At 36.0% G+C, this 21441-nt stretch overlaps 1 protein-coding gene across 1 annotated transcript in view; it reads right to left on the bottom strand.

Moving 5' to 3' along the window:
- Positions 1-21441, bottom strand: part of parga (poly (ADP-ribose) glycohydrolase a) — a 47877-nt gene that overhangs the window by 20067 nt on the left and 6369 nt on the right. The window contains 7 exon segments of the mRNA XM_073835000.1: positions 665-740; positions 1300-1360; positions 1451-1530; positions 7880-8034; positions 10696-10788; positions 20763-20837; positions 21121-21201. Of these exon segments, the coding sequence (XP_073691101.1) occupies positions 665-740; positions 1300-1360; positions 1451-1530; positions 7880-8034; positions 10696-10788; positions 20763-20837; positions 21121-21201 (621 nt within the window).

Raw genomic sequence — 21441 nt, 5'->3', positions numbered from 1 at the left:
ATTGGGGGTAAGCAGATAAACATCAAATTTTCATTTTTTGGGTGAACTATCCCTTTAAACTTTAGACTCGCTGATGCAAAGGGATGCAAAATGTTTGAAAGGGGCAAGGCCAGTTTTAGTAAAATGCCTATATCATAGAATTACATATATTTGCCAAACTTAGATCATTTATGTAGGAGCTCAATCTGAGGTCACAGGACAAAAATCTCTTTCCACTGCTGTCAATTAAATCATTTGTTAAATAATTGAGAACATGTATAAAAAAAAAAAAAAAACTACTTTTGCGAAAAAAAATCCTAGGTTTTTCCACTCAGTCTGGAGAAAAAAAAAACATTGCCGTACAATTCTTTGGAATCTCTAGGTCAATAATTATCAAAAAAATGTTGAAATTTACCCTTTGGGAAGCTACAGTATAACAGGGTCGTTTAGAAAAGGGGCCTATCCAAATATACCCAAAATCCAATAAAGCCTAAAATAAACAGCTTAAATTACAGCTTGAACAGAATCAGCACAATTAACATGCAAAAAAAGTCAAATTAACAACTATGCAGACAAGTCCTTCTTAGGAAAAAAGGATGCATGACAGAAAAGGTTTTTTTGTGTCAAAGTAATCGCCAATGTGACAGATCTTACAGTCAAAATAACCCATGCATGACATTCTCACCTGAAGCATCCCGTAACCCTCATCCTCTATGGTGCCCTTACAGGTGATATGAAGACGGGTGAGCTGTGTCTTTGAACTAAAGGTTAAAAACAACTCCATCAAAACACTACAGGCAAAATAACCATCACTCACTAAAACATTCATTTACAAGATCTGTTAAACAACTGCATCATAAAAAGTGGCAGGCTAGAAATGCTATAGTGAACTAGAAGTGCAAGGTTACAATCATGACTTAAGCAATTTGAAATACAACCATCTCAGCGGGAAGAGTTTTCTAATAAGCAAAACAGAGAGGCGGTTTGGCCTCGCCTGCACTGCCAGAGGAAGCAATTGGCCAAAGTGACTACACAGTGCCAAAGTTCATTTATCAAGCACAAAGCGTTGTGAAGGAAAGATCTCTGTGAACTACTTTAAATGTCAGAGAGCCCTCTAGCTGTAGCACATTCGGAAATAAATGTGAGATTTATTTAATAGGAAATTCACCTTTTTTTAATCAATAGAGTATTTTTTCTAATTTTCTTTTGTGAACTATAAAGATAAACTGATCCCCAAAAGGGGAAATCCATGTATAATTATACATAAATATATATAAATACAATGGAAAAAGTCATTAAATTAAGCTATAAATAAGGTACCTTTCCCATTTTGGAAAACTGCTCAAGCTCTGTCTTGTGAATGTGACAAGGCCAGTGGGCACTGGAAAAAAGAAATATAACAAACATCAATTATACCACTTTAAGAAAGTGTTATTTGGATATTTGTATGGTTTGGCAGGTCCAGACTTACTTGATTCAGTGACTCTTCTGAAATAGCACAGCAGAGTTTTCAGTTTCTCAATCTTGCGTGAGGAGGAACCTTCAAACAGTCTAGAGAATGATAAAGATACACAAAAACGTTGATTAGGGACATACATTAGCCAAATCAATTCACACAATCTATACGTTCACTTTCAGAGGATGTATTACCGACGCAGTCATAAACGACCATTAGAGGGAGACGTTTAGTTCCCAAAGTCAATGTGACGTATATGAGCTTCAGCACCAACTTCTACAGGTTAGTGCGTCATTCTTAGGAACACGTGAGGGAAAAAGAGGCCTTCCGTGTGATCGGACTTTGCCGCTTGGTCTCACAAGTCCTGTTTGCTCAGCATGCCCGCCTGTGATGGCCTCTCTGTCAGGACAACAATGATACGGACCCACGCCTGCGGGCTCAGCACCGCGCTCGAGTCCCATTTCACAAAAGACGACGCAGAGAGGAACACTTCTTCATTCCTCTAAAGACCATTAAAGAACTGCAGGCTTGCTTTTAAAAGTCCCAAATAGCAAAAGCCTTACAGTGATCAGCCGTGATGCCTCCCCCCACACCAGCAAATGGCTTTTTCCATTTAGAATACTGCAGTCTTCAAGCTAACCATCTTCCACTTGCATTCATCCTTCCTCTTACTTGATGTAAATGGAATAAGCAGGAAAAAAAGAGGAAACAAATGAAATGACAGAGGAAAAACTGATGCACTAAAAGCCCTTTGGGAAGGAAGAGAGCGTTATTGAAGCCTCCTATATATAGGCTCTTTGATGGTGGAGCTGATTTTATGTAATGTAACCCGGAAGGTAACCTGTTATTGACAGAAAATAGCTGCTTTTTTAGTTGAAAACTGATTGTTGACCTTTAATGTGAGAAATATGGGAGAAAATATGATTTGATTTAACAAGACATGCACCTATTAAAGCACTTAAACCTGGTTTCAATAACATGACAAGCTGGGAATTGCTAGGGTAAAATGATTTTAGATTTTTTTTCTACAGTGCATGTCAGGCAAAATGAGTTTTGTGTCCAGGACTAAAAATGTACAAACATTTTGGAGAATTACCAGTGTTTAAAACCCATGTTGATTATTTGGCCATTAGCCATGAATTTTAAAAAGTAGTGTTTATCACTAAATGGTAGCTATAGGGTAAAGTGTGCCAGAAGTTCAAGGGTAAGTCATTCCAGTGGCTCAAACTATATCATAGTGAGCCTTGCATTCAAATGCATGAAAATAAATGATTCTAATATGCTGATTTGGTGCTCAAGTAACATCTCATCGTTATCAGTGTTACAAACAGTTGCGCTGCTTAAAGGATTAGTTCACTTCCAGAACAAAAATTTACAGATAATGTACTCACCCCATTGTCATCCAAGATGTTCATGTCTTTCTTTCTTCAGTTGTAAAGAAATAGTTTTTTTTAGGAAAACATTTTAGGAATTATTTCTATATAGTGGACTTTAATAGTGCCCATAAGTTTGAACATCCAAAATGCAGTTTAAATGCAGCTTCAAATGGTTCTATAAGGGTCTTATCTAGCGAAACGATCGGTCATTTTCTAAAAAAAAAAAAAAAAAAAGAATTTATATACTTTTTAACCACAAATGCACATCTTGTTTAGCTCGGCCATGCACATGTGTACTCTGTGTAATCCGGGTCAATACATCGCTGCAGAAGTACCGACCCAGTGTTTACAAAGTAAACATGCAAAGAAGTCGGAGGACATAATGAGATGGGAGTTTTTCGACATACCCTAACTACATTGACCCAGATTACACAGAGTACACATGCGCATGGCAGAGCTAAACAAGACGAGCATTTGAGGTTAAAAAGTATATACATTTTTTTTTTTTTTTTTATAAAATGACCAAACGTTTTGCTAGATAAACTCTTCTTCCTCAGCTGGGATCTTTTAGAGGCCTTTGAAGCTGCATTTAAACAGCATTTTAGACGTTCAAATTCGTGGGCACCATTGAAGTCCACTATATGGAGATAATTCCTGAAATGTTTTCCTCAAAAAAAAACAACATAATTTCTTTACGACTGAAGACCAAGATGGCAAGAACATCTTGGATGACAATGGGGTGAGAACATTATCTGTAAATTTTTGTTCTGGAAGTAAACTAATCCTTTAATATCTTTGTGGTATTAGGCATATATAAAAATGTAAAAATGCAATACATTTTCAGTTTTCTTTGATAAATAGAAAGTTCAAAAGAACTGCATTTATTTAGTAAGGAAATATTTTAATTTTCAATCAATTCAAATCAATTCAAATTAGGGGTTAGATCACTTTAAAGGGGTAGTTCACCAAAAAATGAAAAGTCTCTCATTAATTACTCACCCTCATGTTGTTCTTCGTTACACAAATCAAGATATAATTGATGAAATCCGAGATTTTTCTGACCCTGTATAAACAGTAACGCAACTACCACGTTCAAGGCCCAGAAAGGTAGTTTGTTTAAATAGTTCATGTGACATCAGTGGTTCACCCGTAATTTTATGAAGCTAAAAGAATACTCTTTGTGCAGAAAGAAAACTAAAATAACAACTTTATTTAACAAGTCTTCAACACTTGTTTACAAAAGTACCATGACGTATTGGTTTTGCTATTTTTGTTTTCTTTTCACACAAAAAGTATTCTAGTAGCTTTGTAAAATTAAGGTTGAACCACTGATCTCACATTAACTATTTTATTGATGTCCTTACTAACTTTCCTGTCTTATAGGTTTGGAATGACATAACGATGAGTACGTAATGACTGAATTTTTATTTTTGGATGAACGATCCCTTTAATGCTTAAATCTTAGCAACCCCAAACGTTTGAATGGTATTGTAGATGATTTTCTCCCAGTTATCTACTGTAAGTCAAAAATGTTTCAGCAGTCAAATTTAATAGTGTTGATAGTGGACATCTAGAATTGTAACTGCTTTCTTCTTGACAAAGAGAAGTGGAAATGAAGTGTCTGATTTCTGCACTTCTACCATCATCAAATTTAATTACTGTTTTTCCTTGTCAATTACAAACTGGTTTCCTGATCACTTTTTTTTATTTGACAACACAGTTCCATAGTATTACTTCACTGAATGCAGTCGATGCACTACAATGTGAGTCTCACATAACCGAAGGTGACAAAAGTCAATTTTGTAGCTCCTAAGCAAGATATAATCAATCTGAATCTATACAAAATAAATAAAGACAGTTGTTCGGATCTCACTGGTGGATGTGTATTCATAGTTTTGCAGATGTACCACTGGAAAGCTTGCTTTGATGTGCACATTTTGAAACTAAAGTAAATATATCTTCAGCAAGCCTATATGTCATTTCCCAGAGGGCAGACTTTGACAGCTCTGCCAAACAAGCAATCTCTAAATTGCCTGGTGCTAGATAGCAGCACTGCTCAAGCCAATGAGTAAACTGATGGACAGTCACTCAATTAAAGTGGGCTGCACCGTAACGATCCACATGTCTGGATGCTCTGCGGTCTTGCAGAAACTTGTTTTCTGCAGCATGGCTGAAGTCACGGCCTACAATATCCTAAATAGTACAACTTAAAAAAAAAAAAAAACAGCAATAGAATAGTACTTGTTTGTTAGCGTATGGCGCTCGCACACAGTCTGTGTCTCTGTGTTCACCTGAATGGCCAATTAGGTTTATACTGATATCACTCAGACCTTCATTATCTAGAGCACTTTAAGTCCAGCAGGGAGGGAAAAGGCAAAAACAAGGCAATGGCAAAACCAAATGTATTATATTTAGCTCCTCTGTATGTCTAGGAGTTGGTATAAGTACTTGAAGTGCCTGGGGAATCAATAGCCATCTCAGGATGACAGAGTAAAACTGAGGGCTGCTACGTTCTCTGCAAGTGTGCAGCACGATGAACCACGGGCAGTTTTCCTAAAGAGCTTTTAAAGGATAGACTCCGACTTGCATGAAAACAACTTCATTAAAGCAGAGGCAATCTATGACAGGCATTTTTACAGGACAAGTGCTGTTATTAAGGCCATATTAAAGATGAAGTGTCTAATTTCTGCACTTCTACCATCATCAAATTAAAATGATGACTGTTTTCAAACAGGTTTCCTGATCACTTCGCTGAAAACCAATTTTCAATTAGTTGAACACACAGATTTGTCAAGTTCATGTCATTATTTGACAACACAGGGCTATAATATTAATACTTTTTGTATGAATGGCTTACTTACAGTTGTCACTTTTCATTGCTTTGAATAAAAACATTTTTAAACCTGTTTATATTAAAGTATTAAGCTATTTTACCATCTACAGCATAAACAAATATTGATTTTATCATGTGACTCTCTCAGTGACAAATGGCAAGTAAAGCACCTACAGTTGAGGTCAAAAGTTTACATACACCTTCTGTTAAATGTTAATTATCATACTAAAATTAAAGGGATCATACAAAATGCATGTTATTTTTTGTTTAATACTGACCTAAATAAGATATTTTACAAAGGACATTTACATATAGTCCACAAGAGAAAATAATAGTTGAATTTATAAAAAATGACCCTGTTCAAAAGTTTACATACGCTTGACTCTGTGATGTTACCTGAATGATCCAAAGCTGCTGTATATATTTTTTTGTTTGTTTGTTTGTTTAGTGATAGTTGTTCATGAGTCCCTTGTTTATTCTCAACAGCTAAACTGTCCACTGTTCTTCAGAAAAACCCTTCAGGTCCCAAAAATTCTTTGGTTTTTCAGAATTTTTGTGTATTTGAACCCTTTCCATCAATTACTGTATGATTTTGGGATCCATCTTTTTCATACTGAGGTCAACCGAGGGACTCATATGCAACTCTTACAGAAGGTTTAAACACTCACTGATACTCCAGATGGAAACACAATCGCATTAAGAGCCGGGTGTGAAAACTTTTGAACAATGTGATGTGTAAAATTTTCTTATTCTGCCTAGATATCTTTTTTTAAATTTTATTTAGTACTGCCCTTCAGAAGAAACAGAAGATGTTTCTCAGAAGACAAAATAGGTTTTTACCCTGAGTTTCAAATTCAAAATGTTTTCACCCCCGGCTCTGAATGAATTGCGTTTCCTTCTGAAGCATCAGTAAGCATTTAAACCTTATGTAATAGTTGCATATGAGTTCCTCAATGTGAAAAGATAGATCTTAAAATCATAGTCATTGTTTGAAAAGGTTCAAATACACAAAAATGCTGAAAAAAAGAATTTGTGGCACCTGAAATTTTTTTCTGAAGAATAGCAGGCAGTTTAACTGTTCAGGACTCATGAACAACTATCACAAAAAAAAATGATGTGGATCATTCAGGTATCAACAGAATATTAAGAAACAAGTGTATGTAAACTTATGAACAGGGTCGTTTTTATAAATCCAACTATTACTTTATCTTGTGGACTATATGTAAACATCTTTTATGTGAAATATCTTCTTCAAGTCAGTACTAAATACAAAATAAAATGCATTTTGTATGATCCCTCTTATTTTGGTAAAATAATTAAAACTATGCACAGTTAACTAGATTAAGACACAACCTACTGCTCTGTCACTGATATGTACACTTCGATATACTGTTGCTGAATACCAACAACATCTTCATGTAGTGAGATGAGATCTGGCTGCAGGGGGATCCTGCTCATCAGAGGAGGACATTTGAGTAGGCACGATGACAGATGAGAGATGGATGGCCACGCACTTCACATCAGTCTCTCTAGCATCTCATTCATTTGTTTTAATCAGCCTGTAAAGGCTTGATTTAAGTACTGTACCACATGAGTGGCTTTGTGGTAGAGCTGCAATTTAAGAGAGGAGAGGAAACTCCTACATGTTGTCTCCTCTACACGCTGTAGAATGGCAAAGACGAAATCCATCAAACCAAACAACAGCAAACTAGGAGTTGCAAAGTCAACTGAGAGCAAAAAATTTTTTTTTTGTAATATTAGCCATATCACTGCAGTATTAAAACTCTAATATAAAAAACAAGGCAAAGATTGTGTTAACAACAGATTTCTAATGTAATTGGTATGAAGCACCATCGCCCCCTTATGGGTAATTTAATATTAAATCATTTAATGATGGAAAGGTCAGGAGGACAGTGCAAATGTTCATTGCAAATGAAAATCACATTTTGGGTATGTGAATGTGGAGGAGTGTAATTTTGATAAAGAGGAACCTTCAGTAAATCTGATACTTGAGGCCTCCACATGCCACATTAAAAGGCTGAAATCCATTGTAAATATAATAGAAGCAGACTACTAGATAATGGGAAGCTAAATTAAATCATGTCGTGACTTACCTCACAGCCTACACATAAACCCTAATTTGGATGGAAATCTAAAACCTCAGACAATCAATAACTAGAGCGGCAAAATATGTAACAGGTCTCCAGAACGATGCCACTAAAAAGGAGGCAGTACCTGTAAAAATTGATCTCGGGGTAGTTGGCATACTCGGACTTGCGCGAGTTGCGTCTGGGAAATGTACAGAAGAAGGCATTGGCAAGAAGGCAGGCAATTTGTTCCTGTGACATGGTCAAGGACTGATTCATCCTCGACTTAAGCAGCGGGATTGGCTGCAGAAGAGGAGAGAGAGGCAAAGATAATTAGTTTAGCAATTGACCAAACAGGGAGACAGAATTACATTAAGCAAATGGCCAGCAGTAATTAAGGTGCCCTGCTGTATCCCACCATCAGCCAGCAGCATTTACACTCAGCGTCATCCATCTCTACTGATTGGACTTAAAGACTCTTAAGGGCAGTATAGATGACTAATCAAAGCAAACATTAATAAAATGCACATAAATAAAGAGTGCATCTGAGCAAGGAGAGATTTTCCTTTTTGAGGTCAAACAGTCCTGAATTCTGAAAGGCAAACATCTGTGCAAGATCTTACATAAAAACTAGCTTACTGAATGGGATACGGCCATGTCTTGCCTAAATGAATTCATTTTAAAACTGAAGTGTTTTTTTTATGTTAAACTGCTCTCATCTCATCAACATGGTTTCTAAATGGTACCTCAGAATTTTACAAATAAAAAAGTAAAAAAAAAAACAGCTAAAACCAACCTAAGCTGGTTTGCTGGTCTCAGCTGGTTTAAGGTGGAAGTAGCCCATTTTGGCTGGTCTCCCAGCCTAGCCAAGCTGGTTTTAGCTGGTCTCCTAGCCTGACCAGCTCAAATTTTTTTTGTCAAAACCCCACTAAAACCAGCCTGCAGGCTGGAAGATCAGCTGTTTTTCTTTTAGCAGACAAATAAATAAATTAGGCTTAGAATAAAAGTACATTTGTGAAAACTTAAGGCATTAAATTAGGGCACATTTAAGATCATATCCCTCAACATTTCCACCACTGAATAAAATATTTGTAAAATCTCACAATTCTGACTTTTTTTCCTCAGAATTGCATGATATAAACTCGCAATTGCAAGTTATCTAGTCAGAATAGAGGGTTATAAACTCGCAATTGCGAGAAATAAAGTAAAAATTGCAAGATAATACCTTGAAATTGTGACAATCGCGTTTGTATCTCACAATTCTGACTTTTTTTCTTACAATTCCGACTTTTTCTTGCAATTCTGACTTTTTTTCCCCACAATTCTGACTTTTTTCCTCAATATTTTTTTCTTGCAATAGCAAGTTCGTGGCTCACAAGTCTGACTTTTTTTCTCACAATTCTGACTTTTTTTCTCACAATTCTGACTTTTTCTTGCAATCTTGAGTTTGTATCTCGCAATTCTGACTTTGTCACTATTCTGAATTTTTCTCACAATTCTGACTTTCTCGCAATTTTGACTTTTTTCTCACAATTCTGACTTTTTTTTCTTACAATTCCGACTTTTTCTTGCAATTCTGCCTTTTTTTCCCACAATTCTGACTTTTTTCCTCAATATTTTTTTCTTGCAATAGCAAGTTCGTAGCTCACAATTCTGACTTTTTTCTCACAATTCTGACTTTTTCTCGCAATTGCGAGTTTGTATCTTGCAATTTTAACTTTTTCCTCACAATTCTAAAATTTTTTATCCTGCAATTCTGACTTTTTTCCTCAAATCTGTTTTCTCACAATAGCAAGTTTGAATCTCACAATTCTGACTTTTTTCTTGCAATTCTGACTTTTTTCCTCACAATTCCGACTTTTTCTTGCAATCTTGAGTTTGTATCTCACAATTCTGACTTGTCACTATTCTGAATTTTTCTCACAATTCTGACTTTTTCTCGCAATTTTGACTTTTTTCTCACAATTCTGACTTTTTTTCTCGCAATTCTGACTTTTTTCCTCAATATTTTTTTCTCGCAATAGCAAGTTTGTATCTCGCAATTCTGACTTTTTTCTCACAATTCTGATTTTTTTCCTCACAATTGCAATTTTGTATCTCACATTTCTGACTTTTTTCTTGCAATCGATAGTTTGTATCTCACAATTCTGAAAATTTTCTCACAATTCTAACTTTTTTTTACATGCAGTTCTGACTTTTTTTTTCTTACAATTGCTCATTTGTATCTCGCAATTCTGACTTTTTTCCTTGCAATTCTGACTTTTTTGCTCAGAATTGTGAAATATAAACTTGCAATTTGAAAGAAAAAAGAATTTAAAGAATTGATAGTTTACATCTCATACTTCTGACTTAACTCAAAATTGCGTGTTATAAAGTCAGAATTGCAAGATAAACTGGCAATTCTAAGAATAAAAGTCTGAATTTTGAGTTTCACAATTCAACATTATTTCTGATAAACCTTATTTCTTAGAATTGTGAGTTAGAATCTTGATATTCTCACTTTCTCAGAATGGCAGAGTTTACATCACGCGATAATGACTTCATAACTCACAACTGCAAGTTTATTCACGCAACTCTGAGAAAAAAGTCAGAATTGTCAGATGTAAATATGAAATTGCGAGAAAAAAAGTCAGAATTGTGAGAAGTCACTAATTACCTTTTCTTTACTTATTCAGTGGCAGAAACAGGCTTCCACAGTCAACAGTGTTGTTCTGACATCAGAAATTAGGCTGATGGACATCTACCATTGGCTTCTATTAGTTCAGGTGCTAATGATCTATTAGTGCCGTTGTGCTCATGTGGAAGTGTCCTTCACTAGCCACTGGTTTTACACCGCAGCACGCTGGGCCCATTGACCTTTACCAGCCAGACATGATTATCACTACTGATCTATTTCAGCCCCAAAAACCTAAACGTCTGTCCCAGCCAATGTGAAGGACTGCGTATGATTTTGTGTAGTCTTACGTGGGTGCAAATCTTGGGCGTATTCAAAACCAGTTTCATCATCTTTGGCAATGTGACGTTAAAGAGATGCTGTACTTCTTCATTTTCCATACCCTGCAAGAAAAAGAGAATAAATGTGTTTGATAGCTACAGCTGATTAAAATTAACAAACAAATAAAAAAAAAACAGGCCTGTTTCCACTTTAAATGTACACAACCATTTAAACTAGTTTGAGTATGTAAGACTGTTTAATGTTTAAAAAAAAAATGCTCAATAATATTAAACATTAAAATTTAAAATAACTGTTTTGAATTTTAATATATTTTAAGATTAAGAAGTCATTTATTCCTGTGATGGCAAAGCTGAATTTTCAGCAGTCATTACTCTTCAGCAGTCTTCAGTGTCACACGATCCTTCAGAGATCGTTCTAATATGCTGATTTGCTCAAGAAACGTTTCTTAGCACTGTCAATGTTAAAAACTGTTGAAACCATGATAGATTCTTCCTAAACAAAAGCATTAGTAAAAAAAAAATTGCATCTTACTGAGCCCAAACTTTTAAACAGTAGTGTATATTTGCCTGTTAAATTGTTGTGACTAAAAAAATCTTATGAATGCCTTCAGTAAAGTGACATCTCTGCTTAGAGAATGAATCATACTGTTGACTATTACAAATTAAACATTGACAACATTACCATGTTATGTGCTTAATCTAATAAGAAAAAAACAAAACAAAAAACAAATGTCAACTGTCTGGTACAAAACAGAATAAATAATGAAGCCTTTTCAGCATGGGTTTCTCTGCTCCTGAGGCTTTTTTTCCTAAAACACCATTTAATGGAAAACAACTGTCAGAAAAAGGACCCATATTGTTGAATAAGACACTTGAACCCAGCTGTCGACTTGTCATAGAGACTATTATTCACGTGTCAGAGAGAAAGAAAAAAAAAAAGACGATAGGACGTCTCATCATGCTGTCAGGGTGACATCAATAGGTGAACAAAAATCATTTGCATCCTGGGTTGCTGGCTTTCAACAACAAAAACAGGTTGCTTTCAACGTTCGCAAATAAAACGCATAGAAGCTCAGAGAGCACTGCCCAACCCTGTTCCTGGAGATCTACCTTCCTGAAGAGTTCAGTTCCAACCCTGATCAAACACACCTGTCTGTAATTAGCAAGTGCTCCTTCAGCTTTTTTTTATTTAGTTCAGCTGTGTTTGATCAGGGTTGGAGCTGAACTCTGCAGGAAGGTAGATCTCCAGGAACAGGGTTGGACAGCCCTGGTATAAACACACGAAACCGATATTAGCGGAGTTCCTATGGGCAATCCCAGAAATTATTTTATTTCTCTATTGCCTCGAGCATCCAAACAGCTTAGTTCTAGGAGTTAATCTATAAAACCCTTTGTCAGTGTAGCAAGAAAAAAAAACTCACTCATATCTGAAAAGGCAGTAACAAAACTTGATCTACCGCACAGAGGTTACAAAAACGTAATTTTGTGATATTAGCAGAGCTCCCACTGGTGAATGACATCACTGAGGTGGAAATAAAGACAAAGCCCTCGGCGCACTTTTCATCTCGGTTAAAATACGGCTGAGCAACGTCACCGTAGATCTCTGATCAGGCAAACAGCACCGCTTCGTGATATTCAATCTGAAGCTGAGGCTGTCAAAACAGCGCACGCTGGCTCAGCAACCTTGTATGATTTCAGGAAAAATAAATACGCTACTGTTTTATCATCACACAGATTTACAACACACTTATTTACAAATATATTGGCTGCGATTGGCAGCACGCTCAGTCATGGGCCCATTTCATCAAGGTTACTAGGCGTGCTCAGCTGATTAAATGGGATTCCTGGAACAGATGCAAATGGGTTGAGGAAGGAGAGGCGGTGTGGGGCTCTTCTGGCCTGACAATTTAACCAAGGAGCATTTATACACCCGCAAAGGAGGCCTGACTAAATGCTGTCATAAGTAATGACCTGCTTGACATCGTAAAGTGCTCCTCTGGGTCTAATGAGTGAGGAGAGCTGACAGGCCGGATGGGCCTGAGCTGAGGTTGCAGGAGTTAGACCTCACTAAATCAAACGGCCTTCTTCATTCCTCCTTATCCTGCCCAACCAGAACCTGTTAGATAACATACTACAATCTCCATCCAATCCAACCAATAAAAATTCAAAGGGTGGAAGAGGTCATTTTTTTCTTATTTTTTGATTTGCGACTATATAAAAGGAAAAAAAATAGCCATTTTTCTTGGTGACGCCTCATTATGTCTACATGACATATCATGCATGGGTATTTTACACTGCATTTTTGAGCTTTAAAGGGGTAGTTCACGCCAAACATGAAAATTTAGTCATCCTTTACAAAACCTCATGTTGCTCCAAACTCATGTCTTAAGACGAATAGGTATATTTGTAGCATATCATTGATTTTTCTTTTATGCCAAAAATCATTAGGATATTAAGTAAAAATCATGTTTCATGAAGATATTTGGCAAATTTCCTACCATAAATATATGAAAACGTAATTTTTGATAAGTAATATGCATTGCTAAGAACTTCATTTGGACAACGTTATAGGCGATTTTCTCAATATTTCATCGGTAACACTTTACAATAAGGTTCATTAGTTAAACATTAGTTAACGTACTAACTAACATGAACTAACCATGAGCATTACATTATTTACTGTTTTTACTAATCTTCATTAACGTTAGTTAACGGAAATACAGTTGTTCAGTGTTTGTTCATGTTAGTTCACACTGCATTAACTAATGTTAACAAGATTTTAATAATGTATTAGTAAATGTTGAAATTAACATTAACAAAGATTAATAAATGCTGTATAAGTGCAGTTCATTATTAGTTCATGTTAACTAATGTGGTTAACTAATGTTAACTAATGAACCTTATTGTAAAGTGTTACCATTTCATCTTTTTTGTATCCTCAGATTCCAGATATTTAAATAATTGTATCTCAATCAAATATTCAATTCAATTCAATGGAAAAATTATGTAATCAGCTTTCAGATGATGTCTAAATCTCAATTTCAAAAAAATTTACCCTTATCACTAGTTTTGTGGTCCAGGGTCACAAACAGTATGACTTTTCTTTCCTGCAGAACACTACAATACATTGCCAAGAATATTTCAACCATTTTCACTTTTCAATGAAGGTCTGAGAGGTTCAAACAACACAGGACCTCTTTGAATTTCATTGTGTTCGGAGAGGAGAACACGTTTTGAGGTGAACCATCCCTTTAAAAAAAAAAGACTTAAAAAATGAAACTGTATTACAATCCAAGTGTAATCCTTTTGTCCAAAAATGAAATAAAATAAAATAAAACTGCCTGTCATTGTCCAAAAACAACTACTATTTCTCACTCGCAAAACCAACCACTTTCATTCATATCACGATTTACAAATATAATTAGCATTTTTCTGCGGGTCAGTATGGTTAGACAAACACTGTACATTGGCTTCAGGGAATCCCGCTATTCCGAAACACTGAAATAAGATGGTTGTGTAGGCGAAGGCGTTTGTGAAAGGCTAGAGGCTTGAAGTGAAGTTCTGTGCACTGAGCCAGCAGTGTGAATTTATCAGAGCCCACTGCTCTGACACTTTCATTTCAGGGTAGGGCTGAGGCTCAACTACAATTTATGACAAGACAGGCCCTAATTTGTATTTTGCTTCTTTCCATAGCCATTACACCTCTGTTGTCAATCAAAATCCCAGCGGTCACTCAGCTTTGTGACAATTATGGTAGTCCTGCGGTAACAGACACAATTTTAAGACACCAGAGAGCCATTCTATTTGCACACCTTATATGGAAGATATGGCGTTACAGTACAGGTAAACACAGAATAACACTGGGTATAAGTGAACTACAGAAAGCATGCAATCTCTTCTGATGACAAGTATATTGCAAGTCATTCTGTTATTCTTGAGCTTTAATCAAACTTAGAAATAATGAGTAATAGTACTCATCTGCAGAATATTCTTATAACATCTTTGTTTCACAACAAATCGGTAGACTACGTCTATTCTTATCTTTAAAAGTGATTTAAAAGCCGACATGTGCCTCGTGAAAATATTCATACCCCTTCATTTTTTCATGTTTTGTTATGTTACTGCCTTATGTTAAACTGCTTTAATTTTTTCTCCACATCAATATACACTTCATACACCACAATGGCAAAGCAAAAACATCTTTGCAAATTTATTACAAATAAAAAACTTAAATGATTTTATTGCATAAGTATTCATGCCCTTATCTAGGATAGTTAAGGAGTTCAGGAGCTTTCAAATCACTTGTAGATGTTACTACACTTCGAGTGAAGTTAGCCTGTGGCAAATTCAACTGTATGGGTATAATTTGGAAAGGTACACATCTTAATAAAAGGTCTAACAGCTAAAATGCCCTGAGATTAAAAAAAAACAGTTCTGTTTTTGATTTGTCATTGTGGTGTATGAAGTGTAGATTGATGTGGGGAAAAGTAATTTAAACCAGTTTAACATAAGGCTGCAACATAACAAAAGGTAAAGTAAATACTTTCGCAATATTTTGCAAGGCACCGCAAACTGTTGTAATGCTCTTTTTGTTGCGGTTTCATAATTAAAAATTCAAGTCAATAGATTTAAATGGTTCCAATAATACACAAACATCCTTCCTGAAATTTAAATTTGCCTAGATGGACATATACAGTATCTCACAAAAGTGAGTACACCCCTCACATTTCAGCAACAATTTTAGCATATCTTCTTAAGGAACAATACTTTGGAAATGAAACTTTGATATATTTTAGAGTAGTCAGTGTGCTGCTTGTATTACAGTATAGATTTACTGTTCTCTGAAAATAACTCAACACAGCCATTACTGACAAATAGCTGGCAACAAAAGTAAGTACACCCTTACATAACAGCAGTATGTTGTTTAACCATGCAAAGCCACATGTCCTATTCATCATGTTTATGTTTTTGTCTGCTTGACAGGACCATACATAGTTGTGTATCTTTTATTAGAGCAGTGGGGTTGGGTGCTTTAATTACAATTCTCTCATACTGAAAACTGGATGTTCAACATGGCATCCCATGGCAATGAACTCTCCACAAAGATGGCATAGGCTATTAAAGGTTCAGTAATACCCTGAAACAGAGTTACACTCCAGTGGTCAGGGTCATACAGAGGTTTTCCAAGATGGGTTCCATTCGGAACAGGCCTTGCAAGGGTCGATCAACGAAGTTGAGCACTCGTTCTGTGCGTCAGGTGCAGAACCTGGCATCAAAAAACAGATGCATGAGTGCTGCCAGCATTGCTTTAAAGGTTGCAGAAGTAAAAGGTCAGCTTGTCAGTGCTCAGACCATACGCAGCACACTGCAACAAGTCGGTTTGCATAGGCGTTGTCCCAGAAGAAAGCCTCATCTGAAGCTGGCTCACAAAAACGAACGCAAACAGTTTGCTGAAGACAACCTGTCCAAGAGCATGAATTACCGGAACCATGCCCTGTGGTCTGATGAGACTATACGATAAACTTTTTTGGCTCAGATGGTGTCCAGCATGTGTGGTGATGCCCTGGTGAGGAGTACCAAGAAAATAGTGTCTTGCCTAAAGTCAAGCATGGTGGTTGTAGCATCATGGTCTGGGGCTCCATGAGTGCTGTTGATACTGGGGAGCTGCAGCTCATTGAGGGAAACATGGATTCCATTATGTACTGTACATTCTGAAGCAGAACATGATGCCTTCCCGGCAGAACGGCAGTTTTCCAACATGATAACGACCCCAAACACACCACCAAGATGACAACTGCCTTGCTAAGGAAGCTGAAGATGAAGGTGATGGGGTGGCCAAGAATCTCTCCAGACCTGAATCCTGTTAAGCATCTGTGGGGCATCCTCAAGCGTTAGGTGGAGAAGCACCACGTGTCTAACATCCAGCAGATCCGTGATGTCATTATAGAGGAGTGTATAAGAGGATCCCAGCAACAACCTGGCAGCTCTGGTCAATTCCATGTCCAGGATGATTAAGGCAGTGGCAGATAACAATGGTGCTAATGCTAACACAATATATTGACACTTTGGACAAGTTCACTAAGGGAGTACTCACTTTTGTTGCCAGCTATTTTCATGTTGAGCAATTTTCAAAGGACCATAAATCTATACTGCTATACAAGCTGCACATTGACTACTCTAAAATATATCCAAGTTTAATTTCTATAGCATTGTCCCTTGAGAAGATATACTAAAATGGTTAGACACTGACAACATGCTTGTCAGAAGTATAAACAGGTTTTAAGTCTAACACTCACAAGGAGTAAATACTGTATCCATAACTTCTGGAAATGTGTAAATTCACTATAGAACCATCCATAGCTTGCTTTAATTTAAATTAATTTCAATGACTTCCTCAGATCTTCCAAGATTTCCACAACCATGCATTTAAAAGATGCATTTAAATCATTGTATATGTAATGTTTCTATATTAATAATTTTCTATCATAAACATTTGAAATGGTAAACTTAAAACACAATGACAAAGGCTATAGGCCTATTTACACCAAGGATGACAACTATTACGTTATCAGCGTGTGGACAGCACAACAGACAAGGAACGATATCATTAGAATCACTTTAGAACAACTTTTTTTTTCAGCTGATGAATGATAAAAACATTCACAGCCAATCCATCCTGTTTTAGAAGTTCAAGCATTTAAATCCGCAGATGACAAAACTGTAACATGTGCTTATAATAAACAGAACATTATCATGTGTTAGTGTGGACACTAATATATATCTATCATTACTGTCTATCATCTATCATTATCTTTAAAATGCTGTACTTGGTATGAATGAGCATGCACTGACTTCATTCACAAAGAACCAAAACAGAGAGTGAAAGCTGCCATATTTTCACTATGGCCTGTATGCAACACTGTAAATACGGTTTTACTTTTTGATGTGGTCCTGCTGCTCTGTGTTCTGCTTTAAAAATGTTTTGATTGACAGTCAATGTGCAGGCACACATTTGACATGCACGATTCAGAACTCTCTTACAGTTATTAACTGACCGCTGTTCAGTGATGTTTCATTTAATCTCTTAAATTGAAAATCAATTGCCAACTCTCCAGGCTGACATACCAGTGCCCTCTGTTGATGATACTGGGAAATAAACAGCTGGCTTGTGCAGAACTATAAATAAGCATTTAAATATTTATTTATGCACATTAGGATATTACACCACAAAAGTCTATACATAGTCTACAGTCAATTTAGAAAAAAGGCATTGGTACGGATTCATAAAAACAATTACACAAGAGAAAGTAAGCATTTGTAGGCACTGGGATACTTAACTACATCTAAAAAAGTGAGAACAACACTACATTATTTAATATCTACATAAAAACACACAGAGAAGAAAATTGTGTCCTCAAACTCTGCATCTCATCAGTGTCGACGGGCCTTAGGGGTGATGAATGCTCACCAAAGGTGTACAGTAATAAAATGATTACGACACAAACAGATAGATGGAAAAACACTAGGGAACGTGAAGATGCATCGTGCCTGAGCCAAAGAGCAAAGGCACAGCTCAAGCTCTTAAGTGGACAGTTTAAGAAGCTGGTCCACTCAAGCATGCTTCATTAGAACATGGTGCACTTTGCTAATGGCTTTGATTGGCTCCCTTATAGATTTAATGGCTGTGGTTAATTAAATTTGATACAGCCATAAAAAGTCACAGACAGCTATTGATTTACACAGGTCTGAGATTATTCTATCAAATCATCTTAAGCAGGGAGGGGACGCTTTGACGTCTTGGCTGAAGCCATAACTATAAGAATAGCACTGTAATACAGAAATGGCTTTTGACTATTAATCTAAGATACAGCGGCATTCAAAGTCTGCCATTTATTGCACCCTGGAGAAACACTGTGTTCTTTGGAAAGGGAGAATTAGTACCATTGCCAGTACCAGTGACTGCACAAGTATGAAATGTATGGTCACTTTCGATAAGAAAGTGTTTGCTAAATGACAAAGGTAAATATAATTCTATTCTTCTAAAACATCCCCACTTATGAGTCAATGATATAGCATAACGAAACCAATGATTGATGGGTAACAGGTATTTGGGTTGACGTGACATGGGAAAAACTGTATGTTAAACTACATAATCACGGGAAGTTAATAAAAAATAAATAAATAACACAGTATGAAAAGTGTCTAACAATGAAGATAAATCTCTCTCCTGCTATATATACTGTATATTAATAAGAGGTTTATTTTCTTATTTATTGCTTTTTTATGTGATTTATGGTACAGTTTAGTAAAAAAAAAAATTAAAAACTATGAAAGGATTGACTATGAAAGAAGTTAGTGACCCTTTTTATTTATATTTATAATGATTTTTCATAGAACACAGAATTTGATTATATTCATTATATAATTATATTTTAATCACATTATATTTACTATTTTGGCCTGATTTTGTATGAAAGTATGAAATAATGACAAAATTGCATTAAAATTGTATAAAAAATAATTCTGAATATACTTACTTACATAGAGATTGTTCACCCAAAAATGAAAATTCTGTCATTAATTAGTCACTCTGATGTACACTGTAAAAAAAACAAAACAAAAAAAAACACAATGTGTTGAGTCAACTTAAAATAATTTGTTACTCTGCTGCCTTAAAATTTTAAGTTGAATCAACTCAATTATCTAAGTTGTCACTTAGTACAACTTAACATTTCAAGTTGACTAAACTACAAATTATTTTAAGTTGACTGAACAAATTGTTTTTTTACAGTGTAGTTCCAAACCTGTAAGGCCTTTGTTCATCTTTGGAACACAAATTAAGATATTTTTGATGAAATCCAAGAGCTTTCTGACCCTCTATAGACAGCAACACAACTGAAACGCTTAAGGCCCAGAAAGGTAGTAAGAACATTGTTAAAATAGTCCATGTGACAGAATTTTTATTTTTGGGTGAACCTATGGGCAACTAGACTGCCTCAAAACAAAAACTGAGCACAAGCTGTAAGACTGCAAAATGTACCGTAGAATCTTCTGTACTCATAGAGCTCACCAAAAGTCAAAATTTACCTTAGTTAAGATCGCAAAGAACAAGTACTGTGGCTCAAAACAGCCAAAGGGCCCTCATTTACGTCAAGCTCTTGGTGGAATAGGAGCACTCAACCTCAAGCGTTCTTAAGTCATCTCCCTATCAGAGCCACCATCAAGAACAGCTTCTGGCTATGCGGAAGACCATGGCCCATCTGTTGAGTGTGTTTATTTGCAGTAAACAGGACCCTCATCTCCCTGGCCTTCCTCTGCCAGCTGCTGCTCGTTATGCTGAGTGCCCACCTCTGTCTTAATTGACTACTGCTGGATGCAAAGAGATCTCCGGGGACGAGGTAGCAGAAGGGGCAGACGCGGACTGCTTGGTGCGTATCCACTTGGAGGCTAACCTGCTTCTTCTCTCTGACTGAAGAGCGTAATGCCTTTAGTGTGCCAGTAAATTCAAACCAGTCAGACTAAACAATGATGGAACATTTTTAGTATCATGGGACCCTTCTGGTCCCAACTGTGACACACCACAAAAAAATCAGACTTCAGGATGCTCACTTCATTAACGCTACAACATTAGAGCTTTCGTTTTACGGCAGCTGCGGCTATGATATAGATAGGGCCACTTGACATACTCTTTAAGTAAAGTGGTTTATTCTAGCATTAAACTGGTTTCCTAACCAGTTTACTGTGCAAGCATAATGGAATGTTGAATTACTCATTATTTGTGCATGTACACTTTGTTTAAACTCATTAGTGCTTTCAGGAAGTTGTAGACTTAATTTATTACTTTCTGATTTCATTTTCACTAATGACACTATCAAATGCAAATCAACCATCTGCATGCACATTATTTGGGGTGCTTTGAACTACATCCAGATGGGGTAATTCAAATGCTTTGTATATTAACAAATGACACTGACAAATCCAATGGACAATTGGACATCAAGCTTTTTTCGCTTATCTCTATTTTCCTTAAAAGAAACCATGCAATCTGTTATTTTTAATAAAATACAAAAACTTACCTCAGTGCAGAGATAGTTTAGAGCTGTGAAGTCCCATCTTTTTGCATGTACTATGTTGTAACTCAATATTGCATCCTGTAAGATTATAAAGGTTAAAAACATTATTTTCTTTTTAAAATATTAACAGTTAAATTTTTAGATGCCTTACATATCTAAGAGAAGGTAAACCAACCATTGGGTAAAACTATAACATTTATGACAACTTAAACCAAGAAAAAAAAAGGATGCCTCACTTCTTGGAGCAATTCTGCCACCCTCTGGTGGGACTCCTCACTTTTTTCATTTAGCACAACTCTTATGTTTAGACATTATACCTACCTACACGTTCACATTCCAAGTTCTCAAAACCAAAACTTACTTTAATATCAAGTGAACTTTTGCATTCTCCTTCCAAAGCTGAACAAATTAACTCCCACCGACTTTGCACCATACTTCCATCCTAAAAAAAAAGACACATCATACACATCAAACACCATACACACTGTATTATTCCAAATTTGGGGTCAGTAAGATTTTTTTTTTTTTTTGAGGATTTAACACTTTTATTGAGCAAAGACATATTAAATGGAACAAGTGACAGTGACAGATACTATATAAATAAATGTTGTTTTGAATTTTATATACAAGCAGAGCATACTGAAAAATATATCATGGCTTCCACAAAAATATTAAGCAGTAC

This window comes from Garra rufa, chromosome 2 (assembly GCF_049309525.1).
Source record: "Garra rufa chromosome 2, GarRuf1.0, whole genome shotgun sequence".
Taxonomy (NCBI): domain Eukaryota; kingdom Metazoa; phylum Chordata; class Actinopteri; order Cypriniformes; family Cyprinidae; genus Garra; species Garra rufa.
This window is presented reverse-complemented; position numbering and strand designations above follow the sequence as displayed.